At 38.3% G+C, this 18,374-nt stretch overlaps 1 protein-coding gene across 2 annotated transcripts in view; it reads right to left on the bottom strand.

The window, feature by feature from the left end:
* The window catches only part of GLI3 (GLI family zinc finger 3), a 279,826-nt gene that overhangs the window by 72,542 nt on the left and 188,910 nt on the right, over nt 1-18,374 (bottom strand). For both annotated transcript variants that reach the window (XM_081285013.1, XM_081285012.1), the window contains exons 6-7: nt 15,788-15,934; nt 11,189-11,390 (exon numbers count right to left, since the gene is read on the bottom strand). In XM_081285013.1, the coding sequence (XP_081141139.1) occupies nt 11,189-11,390; nt 15,788-15,934 (349 nt within the window). The remainder of the gene's footprint in view (nt 1-11,188; nt 11,391-15,787; nt 15,935-18,374) is intronic.

Genomic DNA, 18,374 nt, shown 5'->3' with positions numbered 1-18,374 from the left:
TACTAAGTGTGTAACTACCTTATTCTGATCATTAAAGAAACAAAAACCAAAGGACCCCACTTCATGTATAATTACAATGTCATGCAGACTTTGTGTGAACCTTGGCACACCTTTCCATAGTTCCAGGGTTCCAGACTATCAGACAGACTCGGAAAGCAGTCCCAGAAGGTCACTGACACTTCTAATTTGGCAAGGCACAGAATTGGGGGCTTAAAGAAGTTAGTACCTGATCAGGAATCAAGACCATTAAAAAAAAAAAAAGTTTCACAAGGCAGAAAATTCCCTTGGTTTTTATATACAAGCAATTCATAAATACTGATTGCCAGACAGAGTAGGCACCTTTTTAAAAAGATGCAGGAGAGAAGCCAACTGAGGCTCAACATTCCCACAGTTGTTCCCTAGGTTGTCAATATTCCTTGTCCTCAGGGTGACTGGACAGGAGCTGCAGCACTTTCAGCATACTTTGGGAATGTCTCCTTTCCTCTGGTAAAACCAGGTGATGGAAATAAACATGCTCTAAAATCCTCTTCAACTAATAGACTGCAGGCACCATGAGGGCACACATGGATCTATGATTTTCAGCCTTCCCAACTTATTCATAATGATGCAGCAAGTAAAACAAGCACTTCTCTGCATACAAAGAACTGGGCAGAGAGGCACCAGGATGCCTTCTCTTAGCCCAAAAGAGCTGCCACTTGGCTCCTGGGAGGTGCTGCAGATAGGGAAGCTGCTCAGCTTCAGATTACAAGCCTGTTTAGAAATAACAGTAGAAGAGGAAAGCCTTTGGCTGGGGAGTCAAAACTCCTCTGTTCTCAGAAGCTGCCTAAGGAGTTCTCAGACTGTTTTCTAAGGAAAGAAGCAGAAGATGGACCGTGATTGGGCACACCACATGGGATGTCAAGAACAACAGGCAGAATGCCCTTTCTATAAATGATGCCTCCCACATGCACCCTCTACCCTCTTGAGTGAGAAAAATGTGTGGGGGGAGAAAAAAGCATCTGAACGTTTCTGGTGATTGAGGGGTAAGAAAACTCAAGACATTACCTCTTAAGCTCTATATCCAAGTGAGAAGGGCCACAGAAGAGGGGAGTCCTGCACTCTAACAAACTCTTGCCTCTCAGCACAGTAGCATTTGGCATTTGCTATGATCCCTGCTTGGAACCCTTTGCTTCCATAGCAACTTCCTTTTTGTCATTTGGGCTTCAGCTCACAATCACCTACATACAGAGGTCTTCTTGAACCAAGGCCCTCAACAAAACAAGCTCCAACTGCATCTCCCTGCCACATCGATGTTATCAACTTTGGAGGATTCTTTTCTCATGGTGGCTGGCACACAGCATTCTCTAAAATTATATTCTTTCTCTCCCCTCCTAGAAAGGAAGGCCCAGATGAGCTGGGTAATGGCACTGAGCTCACAGCGGGTACTCAGTGCTGAATCTGTGACTAGATATCTTCCTCAGTACATTCATTTTCCTGTGCTGTTGCAACAAATGACCACAGAGTTAGAGACTTGCAACATGTTGTCCATCATCTTATAGGTATCAGAGGTCAAAAAATGGGTTGGCAGGTTCGTATCTCCCGGAGGCTCTAGGCCCCTTACCTCATCCACATCTTTGAGAGGATGCTCACATCCCTTGGCTCAGAGCTTTGCCTCATTCTGATCCTCCCTTCTGACTAAGCCTGACCCTCCTGCTCCCCCCTTATGAGGACCCTGTGATCACCTTCGAGCCACCTAGATAATCCAGGCTAATCTCATCTCAAGATCTCTAGCTTCATAGCATCTGCAAAATTCCTTTTAGCATGTAAAGTAATGTATTCACAGGTTCCAGGGATTATGATGTGACATCTTCAGGACCGACCATTTTTCTGCCTAGAAATAGTTATTTTTTTACTTGAGAGAGAGAGAGGTTTGGGGGGGGGGAGAGAAAAGCAAGCACTTTCCCCCCAAAACTACAACCAGACATCATGCCTATAAAGTAGTGTTACATCATCAAAGCTAGTGTCTAAATTCACTTCTTCCTATAGCATCTCAGCAGCTCAGCAAAGACTTTGCAGATTACAAAGAACAGAATTAAAAAGAAAAGGTAAATTCTACCTTTAAAGGCCCTGGGTGGGGAGGGGGGCCTTCCTAAATAGTTCATGTATTCATTTCACAATTTCCTAGAGACATAAAGTATTAATATTGTTGAATTTTTTCATAACTCACTACTCTCTCCTCTTCAGGTCTAAAACGATTTAACACTGGAGTCTAAAACCTAAGTGTTACAACCTCAAGACCTTCCCATTGGTCACCTATTCTTTTCTGAGTTACTTGATGATAGATTAATTTTATATTCTGATTCTGAATTCTTTTCATTCAATCATTAAAAGTAATGTTTAAAAAACTATTTCTGTAGTCATCTTTTCTAACTAACTACAAGAATAGTAGAGTCCTTTAAGAAAAGAGTGACATTTATAAAAATGTGACATAATTGTTAGTCTTTATTTCATCAATAAGACCTTAGGAAGAAAGTGTTAGATGGCCCAGACCATCCCTAGCACTATGCTGACCAAATCATGGGCCCTTTCAGATAATGGTCCATTAAGGAAGTGCCAAGGGCATAAAATTCAGGGATTATGGTCCTGAAGGAACTATTAATTAGGAATATATGTTCCAAAAGTCCCATCCTAGATACTGTTTACAGCAGAATTTGGAGAAGTTTCTAGAGATAAGAGTTCCTTGAGACACACTTTGAGAAACACTTATCTAAAATATTAGTTTTAAAGAGGATAAATTAAGTATTAACTTACCCTTTATTTTACTAAAGAGTAGAAAAGAAAACAAATGTCTATTTTAGATTGCTGACTATCAGAAAAGATTTATGATCAATGAATTGTTTAAAGAGGCATTTCACTGAATACCATGATGCAGATGCAGAATTCTGGACTTCTCTATTTAAGGATAACTGCTCACAGTTACATAACTGCTCCTCCTTTATGTTCAGCTCAGAGCTGAGTTCCAAGGGATCAACCACCTGCATCTGAGTGGGAAGCATTTCTGTTTTCCACAGATTTAAAAATATAACTCTCAAAATTTCAGTCTTTTTAAGAAAGTTATGATTCATATTTATTTATTCTCTATAAAAATCAGAGTTATAAAGTTTTATCAGTACCCATTTACAAAGTGTGATTCTGTTTTACAAACTAGGGCTGAGGAACAACTCAGTGGCAGAGCATGTACTTAGCATATATGAGGTCCTGGGTTTGATTCCCAGCACACATACCTCAAAATTTGAAAATTGGGCTTTAGTTCTTAATTTTGCAGTAAATAGTATAGGAAACCTTCACTTATGTGGAATTCTCCTGTAGGGAACCTCAATAACTATCCCCAACTGGACTAACTTGGAGGTGTAAGCAGAAAGGAAGGATGATAAACTACTAAAATAAATATCATAAAATCTACGCACTGTATTTCCATTAATTCAACAAGTTTTACCTGAGTACTAGCTGCATATCCCATTTATTTTTCCAAAGAATAAAATAATCATTCTAACTAGAAAGTTATATATTAATTATAATCAGTACATAAAGCTTTGAAATACATAATTATGTTTGACTTTCACAACAATTATTATTTTTTTCAAATGAAGTGATGTGAATCAACATTTGTACAGAAGTCCTTGTGATAGATCTGTAAACTAAATTCATATTTAATTCCTGGAATGTATAGAAGTAGGGACACTAAAAGTTTATATTGTAGAAAATTGCTCTTTAAATGTTTATTTAAAATATAAGCATTTCAAAGGCACTAATATTCAAAGCAAGTGAATAAAAATCAATTAAAGTAGCATATGAAAAAAAATTCCATAATGTGTTTTTAAAATACTTCAGCAATTCTACATATGGTTTGTGGTTGAGGGTGGGGAATATGTTGGGTTCCTTAATAATCATATGTAATACAGCACAATTTGGCTTGTTGCAGTCCTCTGTATTGGAAGAGAAAATGGAGCTGATTGTTTTTACCTGAAAATGAAAAATAATTGAGAAAAAAATCAGATATTAAGAGGCTATATTACCTAGTTACTGCACACTTAAAGGATAAAGCCATTATTTTATTTTATTTTATTTTGTCTTATTTTATTTTATTTTGGGTACTGGAGATTGAACCCAGTTGCACTTGACCACTAAACCACATCCCTAGCCTTATTTTGTATTTTATTTAGAGACAAGGTCTCACTGAGTTGCTTTGCACCTCACTTTTGCTGAGGCTGAGCTTGAACTTGCAAACCTCCTGCCTCAGCCTCCAAAGCTGCTAGAAATACAGGAGTGGGCCACAGCACCCAGTTATTTTATTATTTGAAATAACTGCAATCCACAGGTCAATTTAACCCTCCACTAAAATAACAGTTTTCCCTTAGAGTTTTCATGGAGTATCTCATATAATAGCAATGCTAAGGACACTTTTTAAAAATTTCTTTGTTTGTTTGTGCCAGGGCACAGTATACTTGGCGTGTGGGAGTAATTGAGCAGTAAGTCTTCCACATCTTTTATCTACATTTGCTTCCTCAGGAAGGCTCATCAGTTTCCAGATTCATCTCTGGAATCTCTCCATGATCTAGGATGGCCTGCACAGAACTAGGCAGGCATGCAACTGATTAGAGAACTAAGCAACAGCAGACCTTTAGTGGGAGCTCAGGATTGCCCAAATCACAAAGGCACCAATCTCTTGGTCCATTAGGAAGAAAAAAAAAATAGGTGGCACCTCTTTATTAAATATAAAATCAACTCTACCTACTAATCACCTATAAACATATTTTTTAATTGCCTTGGTTGGTAAATTTGTTCAGGTTTAGATTTTTCTTTTAAAACAACATTAGAAGAAACTTATATGCAAACTCATATGATCATTTTAGGTTAGGACACTAGGATTAAGAAATCTGTGCCAAATGACACTCAGTTTCCTAAAGGCTCAAGAATTCGATGGTGCTATTTGCTTCTTGGTATCCAATCTCTTTTATTAATCCTTTTACTCATGAAAGTATTGGAGGTAAAGTCAGGTAGCATGAAGGTAACATGATGGCACCACAACTTCAGAAATTCAAGAAAAGAGGGGTCAGGGAGAGACCATTCTAATCAAAACCAAACTCCCTAGCCACTCTGTGGCTGTTGTACTAATTCGGTCTTCCACTTTCTGGTTACAGCTGTATTAGAAGAGGATTGATTGTACAACAGCTGTCATTCAAATAACAATTCTTTCCAGTTTTGCAGAGAATGGGCCAACAGCTACCATTATTGATGTATGGGGAGATATAGGCACTTACCCATGCACCCATGTGCTATCATTTTGGAGGAACAAAATAAAGCTTCCACTTTCATTCATAAAAATACCCAGGGCAAGTTTATTGGAAAACCCAGCCCAGTCTCGGTAGTAAAGAGCATACATATAAAGACCCACACACTCACAAAATGAATAAGTATTCCAACATTTACTTCAGGCATACACACTCTGAAAAGCTTTGGAGAAAAATGCATTGTGCTTTATATCATGAGAGTGTTATAAAAAACTAAAAGCTGCTGGACACAGTGAAGCTCGCCTATAATCCCAGTGACTTCGGAGGCTAAGATTGCAAGTTCAAGGTAGCTTGAGCATCTTAATAAGACCTTTGGCAATGTAGCAAGACTCTATCTCAAAAAAATAAATAAATAAAAATAAAAAGGGGCTGGGATGTAGCTAAGTGGTCATGTCCCTGGGTTTAAGTACTAGTACCACAAAAAGAAAAAGAAGAAGAAGAAAACACTAAAAAGCTACTTGCCATTGAACAAATAAATAAAGACCCCCATGAACATGAACACCAGTGATATACTCTCCAGTGAGATTTGGCTCAAAACATTCAAATCATGTAATTGATCATCCATGTAAATATAAGGATAATCAATTTCTTGTAAACGTCATCGGATATTATTTTTCTGTTACAAATAGTTCTTCCCACCTTCCTCTTAGCCAGCTTCTCACATTTGAGGAATTCTAAGACAGAAGGAAGTTGGCATGGAGAATAAAAAGAGGAAATTCAGGGGTAGACCTACCAGGTTGAATCTGTGCCTCAACTACACTCACCCATCTCTCAAGCATCAGTTTTCTCATCCATAAAATCAAAAAGCTGCAGAAAGAGGCTCCAAGTCTTCTCTCTATTGCTCTGGATCAAGGATATCAGGATATACTATGGCATAACCAGTCCCTGCCTATGTCACCAACCTTGTGTCCCAGAGGAACTGTCCTTTGGTTACTATTCTCTGATGGCCTGTTCTTCCTATCTCAAGGTCTATATCTGCTGACTCTTCTTAGAAAGTTGTAGAAAGCTCTACCGGAGGTGGCTCATCTTCATCTCCCAGGTCTCAATTTTCAACCCACCTAAATTAGGCCCTCTGTAATATTCTCTGTTAATACCTGGGCCATTTCCTCTATTGCACTGAACCCCTAGAAGTTCATTTGTGCACTCATTTATTTAATCATTCCTTCTCAGAGGCCTTTCTTTCCCTCTGTTCCACAAGAATCATGTCTCACTCATTTTTGTAAGTCCCATGCCCAGCACAGACAGCAACAAGTAGTTATTCAACTCAGCTAAATATTGGGGAATGAATAATTGAAAAAAAAAACAAACAAACCCTAAAACTAACACTTCCTCTCTCTCTCTCTCTCTCTCTCTCTCTCTCTCTCTCTCTCTCTCTCTCTCTCTTTTAGATGGTACTTATTGCTTTTAGTGATACTACGAGATAAAGAAAGTCATCTCATAATATTTAGAAGATGGAACCAGAGATTTTTTAAAGACACTGGTAATCTGGCACTGAATTCACCTAGTTTCCAAAGTGTTTCTTTATTCATTTTTGTGTTGTCTCTCCAACATAAACAAGGCATTTACTTTCAGCAAACAGCATGAAGGCCAGACAGGTTCCTACCTCCCATCCGGCAGCATTGATGAACCTGCCAGATACATTCTTCTTCCAGGATCCTACTGTCCTACAGAGAAGGCTGATGAGGCACTGAACAGAGACCATGATCTACTCTCTGGTCTCAAGGCTGAGCTCCTGTGTGTTAGCAACAGAAAAACCTGCACTAATTAAGTTGTAGGTCTTGCCCCCCAGCTCAGTGGGTGAGGTGGAATAGGAAAAGGTCATTTTCATTGAGATATCTGTCCCAACCACACCAGACCTAAAATTACTAAGGGTAGGAAACAATTTTAGCTATTCAATTGAAAGCAAGAAAGCTATATTGGAGGGTTAGAAATTTCTCTTTTCCATTTACATTAGCCAAAAAATTATAGGAAGATGAGGATCATTTGAAATACCTTGTCTTCTAATAACAGTTCAATATCTAAGAGAAGGTATTAGCATGAGTAAGATATTTTAAATTTAATTTAATGTGAATAACTGGATATTTACAGCATTAGCTTTAACTTTGTGGGGCGAGGACTACAGGCTGCTTTTAATAATGTAAACCATCTAGTCTTAGATGGAATTCTCCAGTGTGATTGAGAACTTACAACTTCAGGAGACTTGAAATATTTCACAATATACTTTCCCATGTGTGCAGTTATTCTTTGAGTTATATTAGCTATAAGATTAAAAAAAAAAAAAAGACTTGTGATGTACATCTGGACAACATGTTTGAAAAAGTCTGACATAACCAAGTACTATATTTTGATATGCCACTGGGCTTTTGTGAATATTTGTTTTATATGGCATTTTTAGAGCTGTCTGAATTATTAAGCAAATATATAAAAAGTACAAAACCATATACAAACTTTTAGATAGACACTTGCTCTTTTAATCCTTTATTTTGTAACTATCCCTTTGTTTCTATATCTATCTATCAATCAGGAGGAAAATAGCCTTCATACAGACCTTAATTTTTGGAAAAAAATAGTATTATACATCTACCCTATAGAAACGACCTTTAATAAAAGTGGTAATTGACATTCTAGTTACTCATGAAAGAGCTCCTTAATTTATTTATTCAAGGGCTATTTGTTGGTGGTACCATTGTAAAAGGACACAGGGGTTGAAGGGTGGGACTAGAGCTTTTTAATGTTGTGTCCTATTGAAGGCAAGCAGCAAGCCATTCAATGAAGAAGTAAATACATTTTTATCAAATAATGATAAATGCTATTATTGATCTCTTTGACAAGAACTAAGGTACAAATATGAAGGAGATGGCTATGGCATGCTGTAGAAATCTGAATGACTATCTTTAAACATTCAAGTCATTAAAGTTAAGTCATTAAGTTTAATAGTATCCTTAAAAATTTAATGACATCTTTACCTATGCACTGCCAATACCAAAGGCAAATTAGGTATTAGAAAACATGTAAAAATAAAAGTCACATGTGCTTGGATTAAATTAACAAGCAAAGATTGGAATGCAGACATTTATGTTCACCAGGCACAGGACTCGGGCCAACTTCATCTTGCAAAGACCCACTGTGCTTGTTCATAAAACAAAAAGAACATTACTTTGTTTTTCAAAACTGCTGTGAGGTGAAAACAGGTGAGTGTGTCTTGGGTCTCCACTACCCTGTTACCTGGTACATCACAGAGATCAAATGCACTTCCAACCACGTTCTCTCTTCCACCTCTCACTCTGGAGGAAGTTGGCTGCCCTTTCAGAAGTCTTCCTTTCCTGCCATCCATTGGTTCTACCACTAACTGGCTATTGATAAAGTCAGTTTTTAGATCTCACAAAATGAAACTTAGGACAAGGAAAGGCAAAGTACTACTGTTCTTCTAGCCCAAGAACTGGAAAATGGTGGTATAGCTAGTTACAGTTATCCTAATTATCATCTTAACATGGCAAGGGGATCTCATCTTGGGTTATCTTGATTATCTCCTACTTATTAGAAATGACATATTTATCTTAACATAGTGTTCTTGTGTATTAAAGAGTCAGAGAATATACAAAGGCTCAGAGACAAGAAGGAAAATGAGGGTGTGATGGCTTTGGGTCAGCTGACTGTCACTGGCTCTCCTGAAACCTGACTGATTTTGTAAAGTGAATCTCTTCCTCCACCTCTAATGAGAATGAAGGCATTTGCCCTGGAGGGAAGAGGGAAAAATCATTATTCTAAGTCAGCACACTGATGTTCTCTCAACTACTAGAACTAGCTTGGCAGAGATCAAGAAGGATGAGAAATTGAACAGAAGGGAGAGAAAGGTTGTTGACAGAGTGTTTATATGTGAATGAAAGCTTGTATGAACATCACAGTATGCCACATTTCCAGTCAAGCCATGTACTAACTGCATAATCTGAGCAAATTGAGATATAGCCAATGGCACTCTATGACCTAGGCATATTTGCCAGAAGTGCAGGAACATCCAGGTATTGAGTGGCTCACTTCCTCATGGCCAGAATGGAATGGTCACTGGTATAGCATAGCCGGGCCCATATTAGTTTCAGCCCCATCAGGGACAATCCTGGGTCGGTTCTACTGTGACTTCACCTATTCGGGGAGGCAGAAGGTATTATCCCACCATTGTAGATCCACACTAGCTTTAATAAAAAGTGCCCCTTTCCTATATACTGGGTGTCATATTTGCAGCTTACAAATGTGAAGACTGAATTTCAGAGCAGAAGGGTAATTTAGGCTTACACAGCTGCTTCGTGGAAAAGCTGAAATCTGACTCCAAATAGGTCTGACTCCAACACCTATAATGATTACAGTGGTTAATCTTGAAAGCACCCCAGAAAACACACTCTCAGTGTACTGACTACCATTTCAGAAGTACAGTTACTTGCTTTACTTCATGTTTCTACATGTTATTGGTCAAGTGAAAAGAACAAAGAAAAGCAGCAGAAAATGACACACAAAAACCAAGATTTATGATATTTAAACATTAACTAAACCAAGATTTATGATATTTAAACATTAACTTGCCTGAAATGAGCATCATGGATAACTGAACTAGAAGAGTCAAAACTGTAGTGAATATTATCTATAATTATAATGCATCAATGAAATTTTTAAAAAAATATACTGCAGTGAAGAACATTATGTCATTTATTATTTCTAGTAAATATGGTTATGTTCCTACTGCTAACATTTTTTTTTTTCCTGGACACTTGAGGTTTCTCAAACATGGACTCACCATGGAAAACCCATCAATTAACAATGAATGCTTTTGCCCTTTCATAGAAACAAACATTAAAACATATTTCCCTCGCTTATTAAAAGCAAGACTAACGAAAACAGCCTTTAGTCTGTACTTTTAAGGCCAAGAATCATTTGTGGTTTGCAAAAGTGAAAATTTTAGGTGAAATGAGATCTGAAGTTCACAACCAGGATTGCTTAATTAACTAATGAGATTACCAAGTTAATTCTATCTCCATCATTTGTGAACTAGCTCAGTTCAAACAGTAAATTATGAGCAGACAAAAGCAGTATAAATACGCATAAAATTCCATTTTGGCTTATTCTCTATTTATTGATATCGGTACAAGTGCAATCATAAGTGAAGAGAAATACTTCATATTAATTGTGTTTACAATCATGTTTACATTCCTTACTTTCATGTAAGGAAGTGTCAAAGTGCTTTCATTCTATAGAAAAGGCATGATCAAAGCTAAGCTCTTTGAAATTAATCTGAAAATATGTAATAGGAAAACCAGGATACGTTCTGTTACCACGTTCCCTGTGATAACTGACCAGTACCAACCAGGTTTGGTTTTCCAAAGTCATCTACATTTATTTTCAATTGTACTAAAAATCCACTCTTAACTTTTTCTTTTTCCCTCTCAGTGGATTGCATTCCTTTAACAATAGTAGGACAAGATTTTTGTCACAACTGGCCTTCTTATTTTTGTTCCTGTTCTGTACATTTGTCACACAACCAAGTACAAAATGGGTTTTACTCTGGAAAAGTATTATTAGTAAGGAAAGACCTAGATAAAAAGGCTTGCCATACTCCCTGTCTCATTTCATCATAAATGAACAACTACTCTTTCTATACATGGGCTACTACTGACTCAAGTATGTAAAAAAATTATCTGGGGACGGATTAATAGTCTTCAATTCACTGTCCTGATATGTGACTTGTGTCCTGGGACAGGTTTTTATTCTTCCTCTTAAAGCAATCAGTACAGAACATGCATCATGATGGGTGCACTCAAGTGATGACATTTCACTAAAAACACATATAATGGATTCAGGAAAATACATACCTGATTGCACTTGCAGATAAGTGACCATAGGAGCCACTGGCTGAAGAGCTGCTACGGGAATTATTGAGAATTGTGACCAGGGAGTTGGGAGATGTCCTTATCATGGTCTGAAGGTCAAAGCTATGATCGGACAGTGGTGATATGGACAGGGTGCGTTTTCGGCTCGGCCTGGCTGACAGCCTGGGGCTGGGGAATCTGGTGCCTGTTATATAAACAAAACAGAACCTGATTACCTGCAGTTGGACTCTATACCTGTTATTGATTGCGACTGGCCTGTGAGAGAGAAGTGAAGGATAAGAAGCCGGCAACTTGTGGTGACAAGCACCGTTCCTCCCCCTTGTGATCTACTGGCTACAATTGAGGAAATCAGGGAGAAATATTTATCTTCCAGAGGCTTACCTCGGGGGAGCTCTGTTTATTAATGTGCAGGCAAAATGATAAATCGCTAAACAAAAGGGAGAGACTTTTATGTGTTATCCCTCTCATTGCTAGTGATTTATGAATCTGACGGCTGTTTAGATATTCCCATCATTAATTCACCACAAGCGACAAAGACAGTGGTTCCCACAGTTGCACAGTTGCAACGCACCGCCCTCCCCACCCCTGCACACGCCATTTTAAGGCAATGAGCCGAAGGAAAATATGAGCTAGAGCATCCTAAAATAAAACTTCAGCTTCGCTATGCCCTTCTTTCCCCCATGATTTCTGGAGTTATCTGCTCCCTGGAATGCTTAAAGCATTACTAAAACAACTTATATTACCCTAAATCAGTGGTTCTCGATTGGGGGTTATTTCGTACCCCAGGAGAACTGTGACAACATCTGGAGACATTATAGGCCTCACAACTCAGGGAGTGCTACTGGCATCTAGTGGGGAGAGGCTAGGGGTGCTGCTGAAATGTACAGGGCAGCCCCATAATAAAGACTATCTGGCTCAACAGTAGCAAGCTTGAGGACAGCTGACCTAAATTCCCCAAACTCGAAAAACATAGATCCCAAGAAACATTAAGTCTTGGGATGTTATTTGTGGATAGGTTTTCCAAGAGGGCAGACAAAAATCTCTTTGAGAGTGATAATGAGATTCCACGTGCATGTTAATTTTTCTCTGGAACTTGCTTCTCCAATCAGAACCAACAGAGGATAATGCATTTATTAGAATTTTTAGCCTTCAAGAAGATTCCGCCATGCAGTCCTGATCTGGAGATCAGCAACTCATCTTAAGATTCCAAATTAATACAATTGGGTTTACCTGAGGAATTAAAAACTAAATTCCCATTTGCATTCATATTTGGTAAATATGAAGATCTGAATCTCCCACAGGTTCCACTCCCACCTTTGAGAAGGTCACATTTATGACAGAGTTATTGGACCTAAAATTTAACAAAAGAATAGAAACATAATCCCCCAGGAAAGAGGCAAATCAAACGTGAATAGCTTAAAACACCAACCAGGTATACCTGCTTACAGGAAGGAGGCAATTTTGAAGTACCCAGAAAACTGAAGTACTAGGTAAACCTTCTCTACAGAAAAAGGTGTAGACGCTTGATCCCCCCGGATAATTCACTAGGAATACTTTCTTCACCCAGAGATGGGTCTTGACACAAGTAACGATCAAGTGAGCTTTGTGATAATTTAACGAAAAGGGTTAGATGAATATGAAAGCCAGCCTAGTTAATACTGTAATCACAAACTGGAACTTAGTTAGTACTATCCTTGTATACAACTGGAAAACCAATTTGACAAATGTGGTGCCTACTCAAATTTTTCTTTTGGGCATATTAAAAATGAGTTTGTTCATTTAGAACAGTTTCATTCCCAGTCTGATTTAGGGCCATGTTGGTACAGAACTTTAATCCAAACTATGCACACCTTTTACTATTTAAATCAGCATTTTACTTTTACTATAATATTTTCCTTAAACATACCTATTTCACATTCTGATTTAATCATGGAAGGTTTTAAAGAAGATAGGCATACCACTTCCTAACATTCCAAGGATAGAGCAGACTTATTGTTGATTTCCATGTAATCCTGGATAATAACCTTTCTCAATGGGACTCAGAGTTAAAAGCAGCAACACACGCTAGACAGCACTTGTCCCTGGAACAACTCTAGCTTGTTAACTCACTAACTCTTGCAATGATGCAAGAGATCGATAAGGGGGGTCACTGGACATAATAAAACACCAGAGGCTTCACATCCCCCACACATCATGCAAAGATTGAGCCTGGGGCCTTGCGTGACCTTTTCACCCACCATGGAACCCTTAGGGTCATACATGGCCTGCTTGGGATATCTCTGTTTTTCCTCTCCAACAGTGGTTCACAGTTACAAGGGTCTGTGTCAATATAAACAGTGTGGATCTCAGGGGCCCTCAACTCTAGGATGTTCTTTATAGAGATTACAAGTTTTTGTATCCTTTAAGGTGCCTCTAATCCCAAAAGGAATAATTAGAGCCATACACAGACCTGTTTATTCTAACATGCTACATATAAATACTCTAACTTTACCTTGCTGAAACCCAAACATGCCTGCCACTGGCACATCTACAAATCAGGTGTGTTCATCTGAAACCATTTATTGTGGTATCTGTCAACGAACTAGTCCTGAAGATCCATAACAATGGATCAGCCTGATCAGGTGGATCCCAATTTGGATTTACCACTGTAGGTGGCAATGTAGGAACTTAAGATTAATGTTTCAATTCTCCGTTGGACAAATCTCCTATGACAGAAATTCCCATGCGCTCATCATTGTAAATTCTGTCTAACCAAATGCTATTTCAGCTATTTAACAGGGAAGGAATTTAGTACTTTCCTACCGACTTTTTAATATGTCCTTCCCAAGTAACTGAGTGAAGGAAAAGAAGTGAGTGCTGTATATGGGGACAGTAGTTTGGGGGTTCCACCAAAGGGAGTTGCTAGAACACAAGGTAAGCATTTTCAAGGCAGCTGAAAGGGAAGCAGTCCTTCACCAATCAGGCGGCTGCCTTCTGAAACAGAAGCCAGAGCATTCTTATTGTTCCAACAAGAAGAGTTCCAATCTGGCTTCCTGTTAATTGTTTTGTTTCTCTATGGTAATAAAAAATTCTGACAAAGAAAAAGGAGGTATCTTTTTTATGTGATGAATGATAGGACATCTATATTCCTACTTAATGACAATCAATTTACCATATACTCCAGCAAATTAAAATTCCTTTAATTAGTTTTTACAAAGTAAAAGGGTAGCTTCATCCTTTATTTAGATAAAAACCGCCACTGCCTGACTAAATACATTCTCATCAAATGCGGAAAGTAATGTGGGCTGACCTTCCAAGGAGTCTCTCTTATTTTAATTCTTTATTTGCCGATTTTAAATAACTGATTTGCATAATAACGCTGAACTTTTTCCCCCAACAATCGCTAATTGAAATGTGGTTATGATGAATCTGAAATGCAAGCTCTCTACAGAGCCAAACAACAAAACCCCTGCAGAAGATGTAACATATTTCTTTTACTTCTTTGTGTTTGGGGGGAGAGGGAAGGGGGGGAGCTGCTGGATGGAAACCAATACAGGGTGCTTTTAAAGGCTGCACTGAGGTACTTCTGGGTGGTACTGAAACTAAGGCTGTGGATTCATATCCCTGTGTGAACCAATCACCTTCTCTTTTCCAAACCTGATAAATGAATTGCCAAAGAGATGACAAATACACACCTTCTCACACAGAAGAACCTAAACAGACTCTAGACAGAAATGCATAAGTTGACTGCTATTGTTAAGAAAAACAAAACTCCCAGCAAATGCCCTATTCAAAGTCCCACTGTCATATCCAATGGGAGGGACTGAGTTGAGGTTTGAGGTGGGTGAGGCTTTAGGTTCACCATTCGGGATCTTGGAAAGAATACATGATAGGATTAAGTGAAAGTCCTGGGATGTCCTGAAAAGCCATGATCAGGGACTCAATGTGATCATCATACACCTTAGGGATCCCAAAATACATGATGCACACACCTCATGAGCCCATCTTCTTCTACTGCTTTGTAATAGAAGTAGACTCTTCTGATTTTTTTTCCTAAATGTATTTTTATTTTTTTCTTACATGTAACTATTTGACCCTTTCACGTACTCAGCAGCTACAAAACATCTTAATGAAATATAAGTTTTAATGTTCAGAAGATAGGGAAAAACAATCATTTAATGTAAAAAATGCAAAACCAATTAGTTTTTTTTTTTTCACGTAATTTTTAAAGCATTAAACCATGAAATCAAGAACAACTGATCAAATGCCCCTTTGTTTTGTCATCAAAAGAATCAGGGCAGGATAATTCACCAATTGTTTTTATTTATATACAACTTCCAAACCACAGTTGCCTTCGTCTTCCTGTTCACTGGTGTCCCTGAGCCAAACAGGAATTCCCAGCTGATCACATCTAAGGAATCTTTCTAAGAAACCAAGAGACCAGAGCTCTGAGTATCAGTGGTTCTTCTACCCTTCTCAGAATTGAAAAGTTAGACAGTAACCTAATTTTTGTACCTTCCTTTCCATTTCATAAGTTAGTATTTCTCACCCCCACCCCACCCCCACCCCATCAGGGCTTTAGAAAATAGCCCTGTCACTTACTATCCATGGCATGAAGATATTCCATGTGGATGGCCCCTGCACCAGCAGTGGCAGCAGAGGGGAGGATGTCAGCATAGGGGCTGCGCTGGCCGGCCAGCAGGGCCATCTGGTGATAGTACTCCGCAGGGCTAACTCCAGCGTGGGGGGCTAGAGGAGGAGACAGAGAGGCACAGTGACAGTTGGAAGAACTAGACACTTTTCTTGAGGCATCCCAGGTCCACCTGTCATGCACCCCTTGAATGCAATTTCTTTCATGGCTCATTATTCCTTTAACTCAAACTGTGTTAAGTATCTTTTATTTGAAAGTAAAACTGAAGGAACTGAAAGAATGAAATATGTTATAAAGTTTTTGCTGTTCTGCTGAAAAAAAATCAACAAGAATTCAAAATGATTAAAATGCATCCCTTAAGATGGGGATATATTCTGAGAAATATATCAGTAGGGGATTTTGTTGTTGTGGGAACATCATAGAAGTTACCTAAGCAAAATAAGACGGTAATGCTATCACGAGGTGCTATAATCTCATGGGACCTTCACTGTACATGGATCTTTCATTGTGTATCCATCTGTTATTGACCAAAACATTATTATGTGGCACAAGGCTTTGTGTACAGAACCATGATTGACCTCCAAAATAAAACAGTTTCTTATACCAAATCACAGCATGTTCACATTTCTTACAATAATAGACGACTCAGACAACTGTGATATCTTTCCAGACATACTTAAAATACTTCCCTAAGCTCTTGACAGGAGTGTCTGAGTTAATGTTCACGAACACAAGGAGTCAGGGTTTACCAGAAGGAAAAAAAAAAAAAAAAAGGAGAGCACAGTTTTAATGACACACAACTGAATGATAAGCTGCAATTTCATGTTCCATAATTTAAAAGCTCTCTTTTCCCTTTTTTTTTTCATTACAAAATCAAAAAGAAAATATACCTATCAATCTAGAGCAATTTACTGGCAAGAGTCAGCTTTATATGAGTGGGATAATAATTGGTTTCCACCTGCCAATTTATGTGCAAAAGCAGCAAGATATTGTAGCAGTTCTGAGGGTGGCCTCCAGATTCACAGAGATCTGGATTCAAACCAGCTAGAGGAGGTTGTTGAGAGCAAAAAAGTAAAAGCATGCATGTGAAGTGCTTAGCACATAGCATCTGATCATAAAAGTTAGTGCTACAATAATTATCTACCAACACCAGCATTCTGGCAAGAGGTCTGTGGATTTTTTATATTTGTGTCCATATATTTTTTACATGGGACATGGTAAAGATAGAAATATTTTTAAAAAATGAAAACAGACCACAGGAGGGAAATATTAGAGGCATTATTTGATTGAGTGTTAACTGGAGACCTGAGAAGCAGGAAAAGGAAGACATGTCAACCAATGGAAGGATGCTTTATCCATTCTCATCATTCTCATCATGGAAAGCAGATGATAAGCACGCTTTTCAGCAAAGTGACTAGAAGTACAACTTACCCCTGACCAGATTAAATTTCCACAAGCCAGGCATAATTCCAAGTACACTTTGAGCTGCCTCCTGCCCGCCCTCTGTGTGCTCTGCTTGCTGATCATTTCCACAACTCCCAAGCTCTCCGCAGAGATGATGCTCCATTTTTCTCATTGCAAAATCATATCCAAAGCAGAAGAGCTAACTCATATTTGACTGTCTCTAGGTTTTATTTTATTTTTAAAATGGGACTCTGATTTGAATGGCAAAACTCACTCCTTGAGGAGAGTACCTTACAAGTATGTTCATTGCATTGAATCAGGAGAAAACAAAACAAATGAGCTAGTAGTTACTGTTGGAAGACAGCTATTCCTGGGAACTCAGTGGACTGGATGCTTCCTAAGAAATGCTGTGTAGCTTCCCACTGTGCACAATCACCCTAGGAAGCAGTTGGCTTGGAGAACATGGAAGAGGGTGCACAGAAGGCACATTAAACATTCTTCAGGGAAATGAAGGGCATGATGTTTCCCTTTGCTTTCAAAACAATCACAAGTGACCTGTAATCTGTTGCATAGAACTCATAACCTCCTATCTGCAATTAATAAACCTCATGGGACTCTGGATCTTAATTCAGAGTTCAGCAATTATGGGCAAACAGATTTGTACATGTGTGCAAAAGACTGGAAATACTTTTCCTAAATATAAGGAATGGGTCATAACTTTATAGTTGGGGTAATACACACAGCTCAAATTAAAAGTGATGCGAAGAATAATTAATTGGGAGGCTAACAGAACCAACAGGAATATATGAAGTGTTATAGAAATAATGTCTAAATTTATTTATTTTCTCACTCTTCTGATTACAGTTTTTATTTCATATGGTAAAGAATAAAAAGTACATGCAACAGGTTTGGGCCATCACATATTCTGAGATCTTGCTACTCAGAGTGTGGTCCGTGGACCAACAGTTTTGACATCACCTGGAAGGTTTTCAGAAATGCAGAATCTCAGGTCCCACCTGATGTAGAGTCAATTCTGTCAGGATCCCTAGATGATTATTACATACATTAAAATTTGTGAATTACTGCTCTAATTTGTACACCTGTACAAATGTGTTTCTGAGATACAGAAAAGAG

Source organism: Spermophilus citellus, assembly GCF_964194105.1.
Source record: "Spermophilus citellus genome assembly, chromosome: 3".
NCBI classification, from domain to species: Eukaryota; Metazoa; Chordata; class Mammalia; order Rodentia; family Sciuridae; genus Spermophilus; species Spermophilus citellus.
This window is presented reverse-complemented; position numbering and strand designations above follow the sequence as displayed.